Source organism: Carassius carassius, chromosome 37 (genome assembly GCF_963082965.1).
Source record: "Carassius carassius chromosome 37, fCarCar2.1, whole genome shotgun sequence".
Classification (NCBI taxonomy): Eukaryota; Metazoa; Chordata; class Actinopteri; order Cypriniformes; family Cyprinidae; genus Carassius; species Carassius carassius.
Window position 1 is genome coordinate 4,150,793 of NC_081791.1, and position 19,182 is coordinate 4,169,974.

Here is a 19,182-nt window from a genome sequence, read left to right on the forward strand (position 1 = left end):
GCAATGTGGCACAGTTAGATGATTATGGATATAAATCAATGCCGAGGGTAGAACAGACGCTCGCGAGCTATCTGTCTCCTGACGCAGCATCGTCATTAAATGCTCCGGTCTTGCCTTCCAAGCCTTTTCTTTGAAGGCGAGAAAGTTAAAGAGGAAAATATTTCTGAGTTGAGGAAGACCGCTGATTTAGCCCTCCGCGCCACCAAGGAGACCGCCCGCGCGATTGGGCGGTCCATGGCAGCCCTGGTGGTGGCAGAAAGACATCTGTGGTTGACCCTGTCTGATTTAAAAGATAAATTCCTTATGGAAGCCCCGCTTGTGCCTTCTGGTCTGTTTGGTGACGCCGTCAATTCCGTCGTTGACAGATACCAGGAGGCTTGTAAACCAGTGTTAATTTAGTAAATGAAGTTGATGACGAAAAAATATTCATTAATGAACATTTTTTCTTTGAATAAGAAGACGTTGACGAGCTAATAATAATATCCGATGACGAAATTTATGCCGCGTTTTCGTTAACTAGACAAGACTGGACTATAATCCTAATTGAGGACTACCGGACATACAAAATGCATCCTATAGGCTATTGTCCTTAAAAATGTGCTCAGCACTCAAATACACACACAGCAGTCCAAATGTTTATCGTGTAGAGTAACTCACGTCAATACAGTAGGCTATGGATTAAGTGAACGTGTGAAAACTTAACGTGTGTCAGTATTCCATGCATGCCTTCCATCTTAAAAGGACTTAAAAGAAATTTGTCATTAATGCTAACCAACAAAAGATGTTAAATAAATGTATACACGTTAAGTAAAACCTACAGTATCTGAAAAAATTTGTTTAATTTGTATCTCTATTGTATTGTATGTGTCTTATTGTGCTTCTTTAAATATATATACATATATATATATATATATATATATATATATATATATATATATATATATATATATATATATATATATATGATATTTTTATACAAGTTTTATTACTTGGTCCTTTTTCACTTCTGTTAAAGGGATAGTTCACCCAAAAATAAAATTTTTCATAATTTATTCAAGTTTTGCCAAATTCTGTCCTTAAATTCAAATTTCTTATAAGCTTAATTGATTTGGTCTAGAGAGAAGAATTAATGATTATTTTAATTTGAAAACTATATATAAAATAGCTACCAAAATAAATTTTGGTAACTACAGCTTGTTTAAAACTATTGACTAAAAGTAGTGACTAAAAGTTGACTAAAATGCAATGACTTTTCGTCGACTAAAACTATGAAAGTCTCAAATGACTAAAATGTGACTAAGACTATCAAGCATTTTCATCTCAAGACTAAGACTAAATCAAAAATGCCTGCCAAAATTAACACTGTTGTAAACAGGCAGCAGTGTTCCAACGGTTCCTCCCTCGCCATTCTCTAGCTCAGGGGGCTGCTGGGCGGGAGCAGCCCCGGCCGTGTACCAGCTCCTCATACAGTGAGGTGCAAAAAGTGAGTGTCGCCTCTCGCGCTCCCCCGCAACGGGGACCGAGGTCAGTGGCGCTCTAATCAGGAGGCTTCTAAGACGAGGCCCGATCTGAGGGTCGTGCTTCAGTCCAGGAAGCCCTCCACAAAGCGGTCCTGACAACCAACATCAAAAAGCAGGACTGCTGAGGGTGACCCCTACTGGGGAAGAGCGGGGTGCACCGCATTATACGGTGTCCATCTCTCCTCAGAGCCCTCAACAGCAGCTAGTTCAGTTGTTTCCTGCCGGTCCTCTGCTTCAGGGCACCGAGCTAGCAGCTCAAAGTACATCAGAGACCAGCCTCGAGAGACTGGTTCCCTTAGTAGACTATTTAGCAGCGTGGCAGCTACTGCCAAATGTGTCTCGTTGGGTCCTGCAAACTGTAGAAAAAGGTTATCGAATTCAATTCAGCGCTCCGCCGCCACCTTTCAACAGGGTGTTTCCCACACTAGTGGGCCCCGAGCAGGCTCTGATATTGGAACAGGAAGTAAATACCCTCTTGAGGAAGGAGGCCATCGAGGTGGTCCCTCCTCACAATAGAAGTCCGGGTTCTACAGCCGATACTTTATAGTTCCAAAGAAGGATGGGGGGTTGCGTCCGATTTTAGATCTGCGTCAGTTAAACCGCTCAGTCAAGCAACTGAAGTTCAAGATGCTTACTATCAGGCAGGATCTCCATCCTTCCCAATCACAGGAAGTTCCTAAGATTTGCTTTCAGGGGCGAAGATTACCAGTATCGAGTTCTTACTTTTGGCCTAGCACTCTCACCCCGAACTTTCATGAAATGTGTGGATGCTGCACTGGCTCCACTGCGACTCCAGGGCATCCGCATACTAAATTATATAGACGATTGGTTGATTTGGGCTCAATCAGAGCAGATGGTGGTTCGGCATCGAGATGTCGTTTCTCGCCCACATAAAAAAGTTGGGGTTAAGATTAAACGGCAAGAAAAATGTGCTTTTTTTCCATTACAGAGGACCACTTATCTGGGTGTGGTGTGGGATTCAACCGTGATGCAGGCACGTCTGTCCCCTGCACGTATCGAGTCTATACTCACGTCAGTCAAGAGAGTCAGAGAAGGCCAGTCACTCTCTGTCAAGCAGTTTCAGAAACTATTGGGGTTAATGGCTGCTGCATCCAACGTTTTACCTCTTGGCCTGCAGGACATGAGACCCCTACAGTGGTGGCTCAAGAACAAGGGGTTCTCCCCGAGGGGAAACCCACTTCGCATGATCAAGGTCACGCGGCGGTGCCTACGTGCTTTAGACATGTGGAGGAAGCCTTGGTTCTTGTCTCAGGGCCCGGTGCTGGGAGCTCCTTGTCGCTGTGTAACGCTATTGACGGACGCGTCCCTCACCGGTTGGGGTGTGGTCATGAGTGGCCACCCTGCCCGCGGTCTGTGGAGTGGTTGCCATCTGACATGGCATATCAACTGGCTAGAGATGCTAGCAGTGTTTCGAGCATTGAATCATTTTCTCCCAGACCTAAGAGGTCACCATGTGCTGGTGCGCACCGACAACACAGCGGTGGTCTCTTACATCAACCACCATGGAGGTCTGCATTCGCGACCCCTGTACAAGCTGGCACGCCAGATCCTTGTGTGGTCCCAGGGCAAACTCCTTTCGCTAAGAGCAGTACATATTCCTGGGCATATAAATGTGGGAGCAGACATCCTGTCGAGAATGGAGTGGGAATGGAGGCTACACCCCAAGGTGTTGAAGCAGATATGGACTATATTTGGTCAGGCTCAGGTGGATCTGTTTGCGACACAGATGACATCGCACTGTCCCCTTTGGTTTTCTCTAGTTCATCCAGCTCCTCTGGGACTGGATGCTTGGGTGCAGACTTGACCGAGGATTCGTCTGTACGCTTTTCCCCCAATCGCTCTGCTCCCGGGAGTTCTGGCGAGAGTGCGTCGGGACGGGGTCCGTCTTCTATTAGTAGCCCCGTTCTGACCGGGCCGAGTATGATTCTCAGATCTGACCTCGCTCCTCGACAGCTCTCCATGGGAGATTCCCATCAGAAGGGATCGCCTCTCGCAGGCAGAGGGCACGATACCCCCCCCCCCCCGCCCGGAGCTATGGAAGTTATGGGTGTGGCCCCTGAGGGGGCAAATCTCATAGCTTCTGGTCTCTCAACCGAGGTTGTTGAGACCATTCTCCAATCCAGAGCTCCATCAACAATGAAGCTGTATGCCTTGAAATGGAAACTTTTCACTCCTTGGTGCGGAGATTGCCAATTTGACCCAGTTAACTGCCCAGTTGGTACAGTACTGGAATTCCAGCAGTCCCGTTTCTCCACAGGGTTGACTCACTCCACCCTTAAGGTCTACGTGGCAGCCATTGTGGCCTACCCCACCCCTATTGGTGGCCAGTGAGTGGGCAGACACTGAGGCTGAGACCTCCGGTATGATCTCGTGTCCCCATGTGGGACCTGGCTTTGGTGCTAGAAGCTCTTTGCAAGCCTCCTTTTGAGCCTATTGAAGAAATCGTTGATCGATATCTCACTATTAAGACTGCCTTTCTTCTAGCTATCACTTCCCTAAAGAGAGTTGGGGACCTTCAGGCCCTCTCAGTGGCCCCTTCCTATTTAGACATTGCGCCCGGCATGGCCAAAGGGTTTCTCTACCCTCGAGCGGGGTATGTCCCGAAGGTTCCCACAGCCTATCGTACTGCAGGCTTTCAGCCCCCCTCCCTTCAGGGAGCCAGACCAGCAGAAGCTAAACTGTATGTGTCCAGTGCAGGCACTAGATGCATACGTCCACAGAGCTGCCATGTGGAGAAAGGTGGACCAACTCCTAGTATGCTATGGTCTCCCTAAGAGGGGTCTTCCAGCCACAAAATATACCCTCAGCCGGTGAATTGTGGATGCAATTTATCTTGCCTATGAGTCCTCTGATCTCCCCTCACCGTTGGGAATCAAGGCTCACTCAACCCGCAGTATGGTGGCTTCCAAGGCCTTCTTGTCAGGTGTATCCATGCAGGACATCTGCAACGCAGCTGGATGGTCCACGCCCCTCACATTTGTCAGATTTTATGGTCTAGATCTGTGAGCCACTCCCAGCTCTTCTATTCTCTTGCCTTAGCTGTGCTTCTGTATACACACTAGGCTGGGACTTGCAAGTCTGGCATTGCGGGCATTCTCGTTCCCAAAAAGCGTTCTCGGATGCAGCTCGAGTTCCTGAAGGGGAACGTCCCAGGTTACATATTTAACAATGGTTCCCCGAAGGGAACGAGACGCTGCCTCTCAAGGCCATACTTCCGGGATCCCTGCCAGACTTCGCTTCATTCCTAGAAGCTGACGCTTGTTCCACCTCACGTGCTTTTATAGCTTCCTGGTCGCTACGTCACCTGCCTATGACGTCACGCCCATTCATAAAACTGATTACACATATTATTCAGAGCTGGTCACGCTGAAGGGCCTTCCCAAAGAGCGTTCTCGGACGCAGCGTCTCGTTCCCTTCGGGGAACCATGGTTACATATATAACCTGGGACGTTTTAGTTAATTGTGAGCCAAAATCATCACAATTAAAAGAACCAAAGACTTAAACTACTTCAGTCTGTGTGCATTAAATTTATTTAATACATGAGTTTCACAATTTGAGTAGAATTACTGAAATAAATTAACTTTTCCTCAACATTCCAATCTATTGAGAACCACCTGTATTTAGCAGTTTGTCACACTTTAATTATTGTAACCAAGTATATTTCCCATTATAATCACTTGTCTGGATACTAGTAATCTATAACACATCATATTTTATTAAAACCATATTAATACTAGGCCTATAAATAGCTAAAAAAATTGTATAAATGTTCTAAATGAGTTGTTTATTAGTATAGATGCATCTCAATAAATTAGAATGTTTTGGAAAAGTTCATTTAATTCAGTAATTCAACTCAAAATTGTGAAACTCGTGTATTAAATAAATTCAATTCAATTGGTTCTTTTAATTGTGATGATCTGGCATTTGTCCAGAAGACAACTATTGACACCCTTCACAAGTAGGGTAAGCCACTAACATTCATTGCCAAAGAAGCTGGCTGTTCACAGAGTGCTGTATCCAAGCATGTTAACAGAAAGTTGAGTGTCATCTGCTGGTCTTGGTCCATTGTGTTTTTTGAAAACCAAAGTCACTGCACCCATTTCATTTTCCAGCAGGATTTGGCACCTGCCCACACTGCCAAAAGCACCAAAGGTTGGTTAAAGGACCATGGTATTGGTGTGCTTCACTGGCCAGCAAACGCACCAGACCTGAGCCCCATAGAGAATCTATGGGGTATTGTCAAGAGATGCAGATGAGCTGAAGGCCACTGTCAAAGAAACTGGGGCTTCCACACCACCTCAGCAGTACCACAAACTGATCACCTCCATGCCACGATGAACTGAGGCAGTAATTAAAGCAAAAATAGCCCCTACCAAGTATTGAGTACAATACAGTATGTACAGTAAATGAACATACTTTCCAGAAGGCCAACAATTCACTAAAAAAAAATGTTTATTATTGGGCTTATGAAGTATTCTAATTTGTTGAGATTTGATTTTGGTGGGTTTTTGTTAAATGTCAGCCAATTAAAAGAACCAAAGACTTAAACTACTTCAGTCTGTGTGCATTGAAATTATTTAAAACACAATTTTCACAATTGAGTTGAATTACTGAAATAAATGAACTTTTCCACAACATTCTAATTCATTGAGATGCACCTGTATATTAGATCTGATAGGGTACAGTAATTTGATTAGACATTCTAATTACATATTTTGTTGTGTTATCACTTTTAAATGATTACCGACAGAAATACAAAAACGAACTACCAAATTACCAATTCAGCGAATCATCCACTGACTGTAATGTGGATTGTAATGCATCTATCAGTTAATGAACAAGCTTCGGGACCTCCAGAGAGCGGGCACATAGATTGTGAGTGATACTGCGGAGCGGTGGGAAAATACGGAGTGAATTAGCGGAATCAGAGGATCTTTAGCAGAGCGGTAACAGACCGCTTTGAGCTGGAGTGATGGGGAGATTGGTGATGAGGGAAAAGAGTCAGTGGCTCTAGCCACCGGGCCACCCCCTGTGCAAGGCCCTGCTTGAGAGAGTGGTGAGCAGAGGCATAGCAATAGGGCAGGCTATTGCCTGGGGCCCTCGGCAATTTGAGGGGGCCCCCAACAGCTGATCACTTGAACAATCGGAAATGTCATTATTAATATCACATGGAGAATTACATCTGCATCCCCCCTAGGGGGGCCCTTCTCACATTAGGCTGGATGTGCTTGAAGAAAACATGACAACGGTAAATGATGGCAATAAGACCGACTTAAAGGCACAATATGTAATTGTTCTCCGCTAGAGGGCACGTATTCAAAACAAAAGAAACCAAAGAAACAAAGGCTTGGTTGATGACACTGTGACTGAGTGTGGATTTGTGGGAGTTGTCATCTTCATCCCCACAGCCAATGCAATCCGACAGGACTCGGGCAGAAATCATGTTCATGGTTGAGCTAATGATTTATTAACATTGTAGTATGAAGCAGGGTGAGGCTGAAAGCCATCAAAGTGAAATGAGACCGCTGAATGAGGGTGAGCGTGATTTCATCAAGTACAACATGTTCCTGGGTCAACACCCTTGTTGATCCTGGATCAACATTCCAATCAACCAATCAAAAATGAGATATACATTTTTAAAGAATATCTGTTTTAGGCTTCAAATCCAGGTTAGGTGCTTCTTCACCCTTGTTAATCAGCTATCATTTCCCACTGATTTTAGTGTTGTGCGTTCAGAGATGGTATTCTGCATACCTTGTTTGTAACTAGTGGTTATTTGAGTTACTGTTGCCTTTCTATCATCTCTAACCAGTCTGCGCATTCTCCTCTAAACTCTGACATCAACAAGGCATTTTCGTCCGCACAGCTGGAACTCACTGGATAATTTCTCTTTTTCGGACCATTCTCTGTAAACCCTAGAGATGGTTGTGAGTGAAAATCCCAGTAGATCAGCAGTTTTTGAAATACTCAGACCAGCCCATCTGGCAACAACATCCATTCCATGTTCAAAGTCACTTAAATCCCCTTTCTTCCCCAATCTGATGCTCGTTTTGAACTTAAGCAAGTCGTCCTCACCACATCTAGATGACTAAATGCATTGAGTTGCTGCCATGTGTTTGGCTGATTAGCAATTTGTGTTACCAAGCAATTGAACAGGTGTACCTAATAAAGTGGCCGGTGAGTGAATATATATACACATACACACACGCACACACACAAAGAAAAACAAGTAGATAGAATAGAAAGAAAGCTAGTGTTTCCTTTTTTTTTATAAAATTATTATTATTATATATTTTTTAAATAGAATAGAAAGTGCTAGAGTTAGAGTTTAAAGGGGTCATGTGTTGCAATTTCAATTTTTCCTTTCCCTTTGGAGTGTTGCAAGTTTGTAAGTTGCAAAGACTAAAGTCTTAAATCCAAAAACTTGCCCACAGTCCCTGGCATATCACCACCAAAATGTTCCAACTAAGAAAGAAGGTATGCCTTTTATTCTCACTGTTGCCACAGGCACCATGATGTGGAGAAACTGTACTTTTCATTTTGAAAGTGAAACTACTTTGTTCGGCCTTCCAAAAGAGGACGATATCCGCTTTGTTATGCCTAGAGCTGATACATGCTGGTCGCTAAGGAAATACCTTTGTGCTGTGGATCACCGGATCGGCTTTCACCATGGACTAAGCGGCGTCCAGCCCAGGGTCATCAAATGTGGTTGCCACAAGCCTCCTGGCTGCTCCTTAGTCGAATCTGCCGGCTGTTCCTCACTCTAACCCCTGACCGTTCCTTACTCTAGCTGCTGGTTGTTCCTCACTCTTTGCAAGAACAGTATAAATCATTATAATCAGTAATTATGTCCCCGCTGCATGCAACAAATGCCTTGTTTGTAATGGGTTCCCTTTCAAGGGAACTTCGAACTGCAACCTCTAGGGATTGCTATGGGGAACACCTTGTTGTGACCTGTGTCTGAAGCATACATTGAAAAAACACCAACAAGTTGGCCACCGACAGCCCCTGACATCATCACCTTTGCAACTATAAATATGCACCGAGAGAACACGTCATCCTTTTCTCTGTCTTCATTGACTGTTTTGTTTGAAGCGTACAGCCTCAAGGAGTGCATGTTTCTCGCCAGAGGTTTTGCTCTGATACCTGCAGTTCACACAGCTTGCATACTATGGTGTGTGTGTGTAGTGAAGAGCAAGTGCAAGCGTTTAGCTCACGAGGGAGTTGGATGCGCTCTGCTGCGCTCATCGTGATGCATTCGAGAGGGGATGTGAGTATTTAACTATTTACCAGAGTTTGTAGCAACATTTGCATGAGTGCGTTCGCCTCTCGCGGGAATACTCAAGGGAACTGAATGCATGCTGTGCGTTGTGTCACGGTGAGAACATGTAAAGGATCTGACGGGACGTAAAAAAACGTAAAAAATCTTGCAAAACAGGCACTAGCAAAACGTTTAGAGGATGTGTGTATCCATGTCATCGTTGTTTGATACCCGATGACACACACAATCTCGGCATTGGTTGTTTGGGCTAAGAGCATGCACGCAAATGTCCTTGAGGGGGCAATTTGCATGCATGTGTGAGCATTAAAAAAAAAAAGTCTCCACTCTCAGCTGTCTCTCTTTTCGAGGAAAAAGGGGCAGACATCAGCTTCCCTCGAGCTGTTGAGGTTATGGAACTCTCCGCGGCAAGTTTGGACTCGCTGTAGAAGCGTGTTAAGAAGGTGACGCAGCAAGGTTGTCTTGATGAGTGTTATCTTTCTGGCAATAGCCCTCCAGCTCAGGTGAGCCTTCCATTTCTTCCTGATCTCCATACAGAGATCAAGTAGAAATGGAAGAGCCTGTTTTTCTTATGCATTCAATGATTCCAGCATACGAGTATGCAATATCGAGGTGAAGCGCAGAAACAGTTTCAGGATGAGGTAAATGAGTCTGCCACCCTGGCAGATATCTGGAAGAAAGTAAGGTTTTCTTCTTGATGCTCTGGTCTCGCCTTCCAAATTTTTCGGTACCTCCGTTGAGGTACAGAAGGCTAGTGTTAATCCATGCATTTATGACCTCAAGGTTAGATTATTGTAATGCTTTATTGGGTGGTTGTTCTGCACGCTTAGTAAACAAACTACAGCTAGTCCAAAATGCAGCAGCAAGAGTTCTTACTAGAGCCAGGAAGTATGACCATATTAGCCCGGTCCTGTCAATACTGCATTGGCTCCCTATCAAACATCGTATAGATTTAAAAATATTGCTTATTACTTATAAAGCCCTGAATGGTTTAGCACCTCAGTATTTGAATGAGCTCCTTTTACATTATAATCCTCTACGTCCGCTACGTTCTCAAAACTCAGGCAATTTGATAATACCTAGAATATCAAAATCAACTGCGGGCGGCAGATCCTTTTCCTATTTGGCGCCTAAACTCTGGAATAACCTACCTAACATTGTTCGGGAGGCAGACACAGTTTAAATCTAGATTAAAGACCCATCTCTTTAACCTGGCATACACATAACATACTAATATGCTTTTAATATCCAAATCCGTTAAAGGATTTTTAGGCTGCATTAATTAGGTAAACCAGAACCAGAAACACTTCCCATAACACCCTATGTACTTGCTACATCATTAGAAGAATGGCATCTACGCTAATATTTGTCTGTTTCTCTCTAGTTCCGAGGTCACCGTGGCCACCAGATCCAGTCTGTGTCCAGATCAGAGGGTCACTGCAGTCACCCGGATCCAGTACGTATCCAGACCAAATGGTGGATCAGCACCTAGAAAGGACCTCTACATCCCTGAAAGAGAGTGGAGACCAGGACAACTAGACAACTAGCACCAGGACAAGACCACAGGAAACAGATGATTCTTCTGCACAATCTGACTTTGCTGCAGCCTGGAATTGAACTACTGGTTTCGTCTGGTCAGAGAAGAACTGGCCCCCCAACTGAGCCTGGTTTCTCCCAAGGTTTTTTCTCCATTTTGTCACCGATGGAGTTTCAGTTCCTTGCCGCTGTCGCCTCTGGCTTGCTTAGTTGGGGACACTTCATCTACAGCGATATCGTTGACTTGATTGCAAATAAATGCACAGACACTATTTAAATTAAACAGAGATGACATCACTGAATTCAATGATGAACTGCCTTTAACTATCATTTTTGCATTATTGACACTGTTTTCCTAATGAATGTTGTTCAGTTGCTTTAACGCGATGAATTTTGTTTAAAGCGCTATATAAATAAAGGTGACTTGACTTGACTAAATTGCGCAGCTTGAATATGCCCATACAACAGAAAATAATGCAGAGAGACTTCGTTTTTTTATTTTAATGTTTGCTTCGCGATGAGAGGAATATTATGTCACCCCAAAAAGATGTGATGTGGATTACCTCAGGATTTGAGATTTGGATTTCCTAAAAAAAAAAAGAATGAAGTGCTTTATTCAGCAGATATCATAAACATGAGTAAGTCTCTTTTTATTTATTTATATACTTGTACTAGTTTTCACATAATGTGTAAACATTTTACTAGTTAGACTTTTTACAAACTATAATTCCTGGCTAAATGTATAATCAAGTGAAACATTGTGAAATTTCAATAACAATATACACTACTATACCATTCAAAAGCTTGATGTAAATAATATAAAGTGTAACAAATAAATGTAAATGTAACAAATGTAACAAACAATGCTGTTCTTTCAATTTATCCCCAAAAAACCTGAAAAAATATTCTCAGCTTTTTTCAGCATTAATAATAATAATAATAATAACAACAACAACAAAAAAAAAAATTTCTGTTTCTGTTTTTTTTTTTTTTTTTTTTTGAAGAAAATCTGATTGTTAAAAGGATTTCTGAAGGATTGTGTGACTGGAGTAATGATGCAAAAAATTCAGCTTTGAAAGTCAGCTTTGATTGTTCCTAATAAACTGTTTATCTGCACTTGCAAGTGAATATTAATGTTGTAGGATTATTAAATATATTCTAAATAAACTACAAACATAAAATTACATACATTTATTTTGTCCTCATATTCTTTCTTGTAACTCTTTCCCTCTCAGTCACAAACTGACTGAAAGGCTCATTATCCAGCTCATTATGCGGGCCTTTGTCTTGTCTTCTCATGATAGTTGACGCCTACTCGCATATGACTTTTACAAACAAAAAGTGTCTTAGAAAATTTTAATCAATATATTGTGTTCTGTGATTGAGTAAACAAGAAGATTTTCACATCATTTAGAAAGAAAAATTCTAGGCTACAAGCTCCAGTTTTCAAAAATACTGGAAACCAATGTTCTTTGTGTTTTATGACATTTTTTGTTTTTCCACTAACCACGTATAACATTTTTTTTCTCAAAAACACAATCATGTACATACATGCTGCTCACATAGTATTATAGCCCAGTTTGTGCTGATAACAGTGAGATTAGACTTTAGCCATTTAGATGTGTATAAGCAACTGAAAAAAGCACAAATGTCAGGGCATGACAAAACTTCTTTAGGCCCCAAAAATACCCTTAGACCTCAGAGGGTTAATGCTGCTCATATAATACCAGGCTGATGTAACTGATGCTTGTGCAACTGGCGAGCTCACTGACGTCCTCCATATCAGTCTCCTCAGAGAAAGACAGTCAGAGCATTGCGCCCTCTCCCCGGGGGGAAGTACCGCAGCGCGGGCTTCCAAAACCCTGACAGCGGGCGCCGGATCTAGTGGTTGAGGAAGAATATAGAGACTCGCCCATCTACATTCCCTCCACCGAATGCGAAACCCGCAAGCACAGGCAGTGAAGGCTCCCTCCTCAAAGAGAGCCTTCTGAGAGTGAAGCTATTATGCCATGTCTAAGACTACTCTTTCCTCCCCTCTGGAGGGCGCTGTTTGTCATAGGTTAAAGGGATAGTTCACCCAAAAATCTAAATTATGTCATTAATTTACCCTGATGTCCTTCCAAACCAGTAAGACCTCCATTTATCATCGGAACATTAGATTTTAGTCCGAGAGCTCTCAGTCCCACCATTGAAACTGTGTGTACAGTATACTGTCCATGTCCAGAAAGGTAAGAAAAACAGCATCAGAGTAGTCCATGTGGCATCAGAGGGTCAGTTAGAATATTTTGAAGCATCGAAAATACATTTTAGTCCAAAAATAGCAAAAACTACTACTTTATTCAGCATTGTCTTCTCTTCCGTGTCTGTTGTGAGAGAGTTCAAAACAAAGCAGTTTGTCATATTCGGTTCGCGAACGAATCATTCGATGTAACCGGATCTTTTTGAACCAGTTCAACAAATCGAACTGAATAGTTTTAAACGGTTCGCGTCTCCAATACGCATTAATCCACAAATGACTTAAACTGTTAACTTTTTAATGTGGCTGACACTCCCTCTGAGTTCAAACAAACCAATATCCTGGAGTAATTCATGTACTCAAACAGTACACTGACTGAACTGCTATGAAGAGAGAACTGAAGATGAACACCGAGCCGAGCCAGATAATGACTCGTTCACGAGTCAAGAATCGTTTCTGTCAGAAGTGTCCGATTCGAGAACCGAGGAGCTGATGATACTGCGCATGTGTGATTCAGCATGAAGCAGACCGACACACAGAGCGTCTGAACCGAACTGATTCTTTTGGTGATTGATTCTGAACTGATTCTGTGCTACATCATTTATTTGGACAAATTGATATCTGTCATCAAGGTAACTTAGGTGCAAGAGTAGTAGTGGTGGTTAAAATAATAGATTAATGCTGAAATAGTAAATTGAGCCTTGTTCCTAGATGGACAGAGAGTGGAAAGTAATAGATCAAATGAGGAGATGGAGATAGAAGAAGAAAAAGAGGGACACGTAGAGGCACAAGTGACAGAAAGAGAGCAGGTAACAGCAAGCCAGGAGACAGAGGCTGTTGAGAAAGAGGCACAAGTGTTTTCTATAGTTTTTACTATAACCGCTGTTGTCAATTATTCTGTAGAACATAGAAGAAAAAGCCATCAGGTTGGGACAATTTAAGACATTTCAGTTTCTAATCCCAGAGCTATTAATATTTTAAACTTTAAATAGCCTTCTCTATTGTTTCTTTTTCAAAACTGCATCAAAGCATTTGCTGCTGTATCAATACATAATCATCCATATCTAAACGTGAATCAGCAAGGAATGCATCACAATATATTGCTGTATTTATATTTTGAATAGGGCCATTTAAAGCCTTGTTCCATTTGCCCCTTTTATACTTTCAGCACCTGCCCCTCCAAAGGTCTCTGCATGGCCCTGCTCATAGGGAGTGTCAGCCATGTTAAAAAAGTTAACCGCCTAAGTCATTTGTGGATTAATGCGTATTGGTGACGCGAACCATTTAAAGTGCCAACCCTTTAAAGTTTGAGCATATTGTTTGCAAACTGCAATTGATTAATTAATTAAAAACAAAGTAGTTAATATGCTTTGTTGTTTTTGTAGTTTAGTAGCAGTAATATGCAGTTATTAGCAGTGTCCACTGTATTTTTTGTTGGTTTTCATGAGACCCCCCTTGAAATGACCAGGACCCCCCATTGCCCCCCCAATCAAAATCGTCTGGAGCCGCCACTGACTGAGAGAAACAACTTGATTGCACTCAACAAAGTCAAGTAAAGAGAAAATTTACTTAATCATCCGAGTAGTCATTGAAGCCTCTTGCTCATGCTCAAAACTTCTTAAGTTGTTCATTAAACATTAACCCTAACCCGATCCAAAACCAGAAAGTATTTTAGGTACCCGTCGGGCTCTGGTCAAGAAGCAGACCTCTAGGAAGGAAGTGAAGGTGAAACCAAAGCAGATAGCCAGGAGGGTAAGAGTGAGTGTAGGTTATGTCGAAAAAATGGAAAGTCAAGGCCGAGGGCCTGGTACATAGGTTCAAGAGAGTTCTAGCTCATCCTCATTCATTCTCTTTAAGGTCTGAGAAGATTCACGCCTCTCGGGATGGGCTTGTCCAATGAGGTTGAAATTCCAAGTGGGAGGTTGGAAATACTGGAGAGTTTTATGACCCTTTGTGTGGGGTCATAAAACAGTATACAATGCAAAATACACTATACACGAACAGCAATAATATACACAATGACCTGAAGGATATGTGTGTTCATTAAAAGTAAGGTTTTCCTATGAACAAATAAGAAATATTCAATTTTATAGGCATTGTTTGTCTTTCCTAAAGGTAAATTAATTGTGAGTTGTGCTCTGCCAGCATTCCTTTGGGCAATAAGAAGTGTTAGATGCATTTTGGGAGAAGGATACATATACCCTCATAGTTGGTTTGTTTAATGAGGGATGTTACAGAGTATTTGTTAAATATAACAAAAAAAATTGTCTGATTAGTCCAGACACTACACTGTTTTAAAGTGTTTCTAGAGTAGTATATCGAGGGGTGAGAGCCAGAAGGGCGTAAGTGACATTTCACCAACTTTACAGGAGAGTCAAGTCTAAAATTTAACCATAGTTTATGACTTTGTGTACTGATTTCAGTTGTTTATAATACAAATTTGCACACTCATGGATGAAGGTACTTTTGCCAGTAGAAAGAGGTCAGTAAGAGCTTTAATTTGATGTGTACAGTATATCTCCATTTCACCAAAAATGTCACTAATGCCCTTCTGATTCTTACCCCTCGATATAATGAGTTGTATTTGTAGGGGTTATTATACCACAATTCTTTGAGCTATAATAAATAATAAAGACTGATTACTACATGAGACCAGATGGAAAAAAGTATTTAGTAATTTGAAAATACACAAAAAAAAAAACTTAAATGCATTAAATATATTTAATATAATATAATATAATTACAGTTGATTGTTTTTAAGTAGTATTTTGTGTGTATTGTACCAAGATATGGGGTAAATTGATGCCAAAACCATTGAAAATTGACAGACTAAAAGTCTCAAATAGATATTAAAACTTGTAAACACAAAACACAATCTACAAATAGATACAAAGTCCTCAAACAAACTCTTTGTAATCCACAAATATAAAGCATGATCTACAAAAAAATAAAAAGGCAGATTTGCCTTATATAACATTAGGAAGATTCGACCCTTTCTGTCAGAGCAAGCCTTTTTGTCCAAGCTCTTGTTCTCTCCAGACTGGACTTTGTAATGCTCTCCTGGCGGGCCTTCCTGCATGTACTGTCAAGCCTCTGCAATTGATCCAGAATGCAGCAGCGAGGGTTGTCTTCAATGAGCCAAAAAAAAAAAGCTCATGTTACTCCTCTCCTCATCAGGTTACACTGGCTACCAGTAGCCGTTCGCATCAAATTCAAGGTACTGATGCTTGCCTACAAGACGACCACTGGCATGGCACCAACATACCTAAACTCACTGGTTAAATTTTATGTGCCCTCCAGAAGTTTGTGCTCTGCAAGTAAACGACGCCTTGTGGTGCCATCCAAAAGAAGTTCAAAATCACTCTCACGGACCTTTTCCTGGACTGTGCCCAGCTGGTGGAATGACCTCCCAATCTCAATTCGTACAGCTGAGTCTTTACTCATTTTCAAGAAACATCTAAAGACTCATTTTTTTCGCCAGCACTTAACCAACTAATACTAGCACTTTTCCTTCTTTTTTTGTCTTTTCATTTATTAATTTAAAAAAAAAAAAAACCTGGCTATGCATTCTGTACTAGACTAACTGAGACTTGTCATGGCACTTGTATACTGTTGTTCTCTTGTTGACCTAAATGCTCCTATTGTTCTCATTTGTAAATCGCTTTGGATAAAAGCATCTGCTAAATGATTAAATGTAAATGTAAAAATCTCTGTTAACACTGGTATGTGACTGTTATGTACTGTTTTCTTTCACAGTGTTGCTAAAAATATGTTTTGTCCTTATCTTTTCCTGCAAAGATAATCTCACTCACAATTGCAGTCAAAACATGAGGGAGATTGCATTTTAGATTATACACGAAATGTTGAGTATGCCCTGGACTCACTAGTAAGTGAGATATGATTGTGGCAGAGGAATAGCATGAGAACTTTATTAGGTCGGGTCTCACAACCTCTCTCAAAATCCTCTCTCTCTGATTACATTGTACACATACACGGTTAGATCATTTTAGCATTTTCAGTGTGGATCAGAAACTTCTGGAAAACACTTAAAAGTAAAAGTATTTTGAAATGATGACGACATATTCAAATGTATCTGGAATAATGTTGACGTAGTTTGAGAAGTGTGGATAGATTAAATATAAAAATAAAAATGAAGACCAAATCCATTTCTTACCCCATCTTATAATTTCTACTGCAGGGCAAATACAGGCCTGTAAAGATGACCAGGACAGTCAGAAGTCCGAAGATCCATTTAAAGAGATCCATCTGAAGGCTTTGGGCTTGTGAGAGAACAGACACATGTTAACAGGTTATTTAATAATGATATTGTGAATGAACAAAAATGAATTGTATGTTATGACGTTTTCAGCCCTTTGTCTTCAAAGACATTCAAGAAAATAAATGCCGAACATTAAACTCTGAGATAATCTTCATAATAAAAACGCAGCTAAGTAGCCTTACAAGGGTCAAATGCTTGAAAAATGTCTTCATAAATAGTATATACTGAAAATAGATGTCTAGCCCAAACATTTGTTTTTGCAGAACTGGGAGGCTAAAAACACATAGTATCTGCCAGCTTTTCTTGTAGTTTTACAGTATGCAAAATTTAAAGTTTACACAGAATATTCTGTTTCATACTATGTTCTACACTAATATAGTTTTTTTTTCTTTCAGCATCGCAATACTATACCCCCTACAAATAAACATTTAAAAATGACTTTACAGTATTTAAATGTTTTCGCATACATTCCATTTTATATGGTAGCCTACAGGTTAACAGGTTAAGAAGTCTCGATTTTATGGTAAAGCATGTGCTATGTTAGTGAAGTGTTTTGTTTATTTTGTCGTTTTATGGATATTTGATGTTTTGGTTTATAGAATACAGTTTTGATCAGAAGTTCATAGATATGTTTTAAAGTGCTAATATATATTATGTTTGTATGTTGAAAATAAAGTGTTAACTTACCCGTGGTGCACACATCAGGCATGGTGTCAGTGTTCCTCTTTCTGACAGGATGCCTTGACCTCAGACTTTACATAGTAGGCTGTACAAACATTGCACTTTAGAACTGTTGGGGGGTTGGTTAACAAGCAATAAACAAAAAACAGAAGACTTTATAGGTGAAAACTTCGAACAAAAAGTGCTATGAGACATGAGTGTTTCGATCAGAGGATGAACTGCTGCTTCTGAATGGGCTGAATATATCTGTCTGTATAATCCTAAATGAACCTCATATACCCTTTTACAGTACACCTTCAAATGCAGTACTTAATTGCTGACGTTATATTCAGACTGTATATAAGTGGCTCCCTGGTGTAGACTGTTTTTCTTAGGTTTGGTTTTTGCTCCTTGCCACAGTCGCTTTGGCTTGCATGTTAGGTGAATAAAGATTACATTTTACAAGTGTTGTGGCATGACTTTTAATTTAACTTTTCAGTTAAACTGCTAAAAGGCCATTCATTGCCTGGTGAAATTGGCATAAACACGTGTTTAATACTGCAAAATACACTCAATGTTATAGTCACTGCCCTTTCCCATCTAGAATAAAAGAGAACATCCCAGTTGAGTAGGTAATTTGTGGAAACGGTGGTTCCTAATTATTGTGATCCAACATTTGCCTTGCATTTCAAATTAACGAAAAATAAAGCATCAAGTGTTGACATTTCCCATCATCCCAGCAGTAATGACTTTATGAACTACTTTACTTCTCAAATCGATACTATTAGGCATAAAGTCAAAGTCAAAGTCACCTTTATTTATAAAGCGCTTTAAACAAAATACATTGCGTCAAAGCAACTGAACAACATTCATTAGGAAAACAGTGTCAATAATGCAAAATGATAGTTAAAGGCAGTTCATCATTGGATTCAGTTATGTCATCTCTGTTCAGTTAAATAGTGTCTGTGCATTGATTTGCAATCAAGTCAACGATATCGCTGTAGATGAAGTGACCCCAACTAAGCAAGCCAGAGGCGACAGCGGCAAGGAACCGAAACTCCATCGGTGACAGAATGGAGAAAAAAACCTTGGGAGAGACCAGGCTCAGTTGGGGGGTCAGTTCTCCTCTGACCAGACGAAACCAGTAGTTCAATTCCAGGCTGCAGCAAAGTCAGATTGTGCAGAAGAATCATCTGTTTCCTGTGGTCTTGTCCCAGTGCTCCTCTAAGACAAGGTCTTTACAGGGGATCTGTATCTGGGGCTCTAGCATGGCTGGACTGGCCTTTGGGCATTTGCCCGGTGGGCCGACGTGCTTTTTGGGCCGATATCTCATACTCATACTTTTTTTTTTTAAACGGCCCATAAAATTTGTACATCTGCGGCCCATTCGTTTTGTTTTGTTTTGCTTAATTGGCGGCGCTGGGTTTGTGCCGGTGTAATGCATTGGTCAAAGTCAGTGTTAGTTTTTTTTCTCACAGACCCGCCCATGAAACACGTAGATCAGCGGCCCATTGGCTCTTTTCTTGATTGACACTGGGCTGGCCCAATCACAACTTTAAACGAGTGAGTGAGCGGCAGCAGTGTCAGTGTGTATCTGTAAAAAAAGATGGAGAAGAAACGCAAGGAATGTGCAGATAAATAGCACGTAAA

General features: G+C 41.2%; 1 protein-coding gene across 1 annotated transcript in view; it reads right to left on the bottom strand.

The window, feature by feature from the left end:
- LOC132117655 (alpha-2,8-sialyltransferase 8E-like) overlaps window positions 1-17,587 on the bottom strand; it is a 35,861-nt gene extending 18,274 nt beyond the window's left edge. The window contains exons 1-2 of the mRNA XM_059526977.1: window positions 17,560-17,587; window positions 16,768-16,873 (exon numbers count right to left, since the gene is read on the bottom strand). Of these exons, the coding sequence (XP_059382960.1) occupies window positions 16,768-16,873; window positions 17,560-17,581 (128 nt within the window). The 5' untranslated portion in view covers window positions 17,582-17,587. The remainder of the gene's footprint in view (window positions 1-16,767; window positions 16,874-17,559) is intronic.
- Between the last annotated feature and the right edge of the window lie 1,595 nt (window positions 17,588-19,182).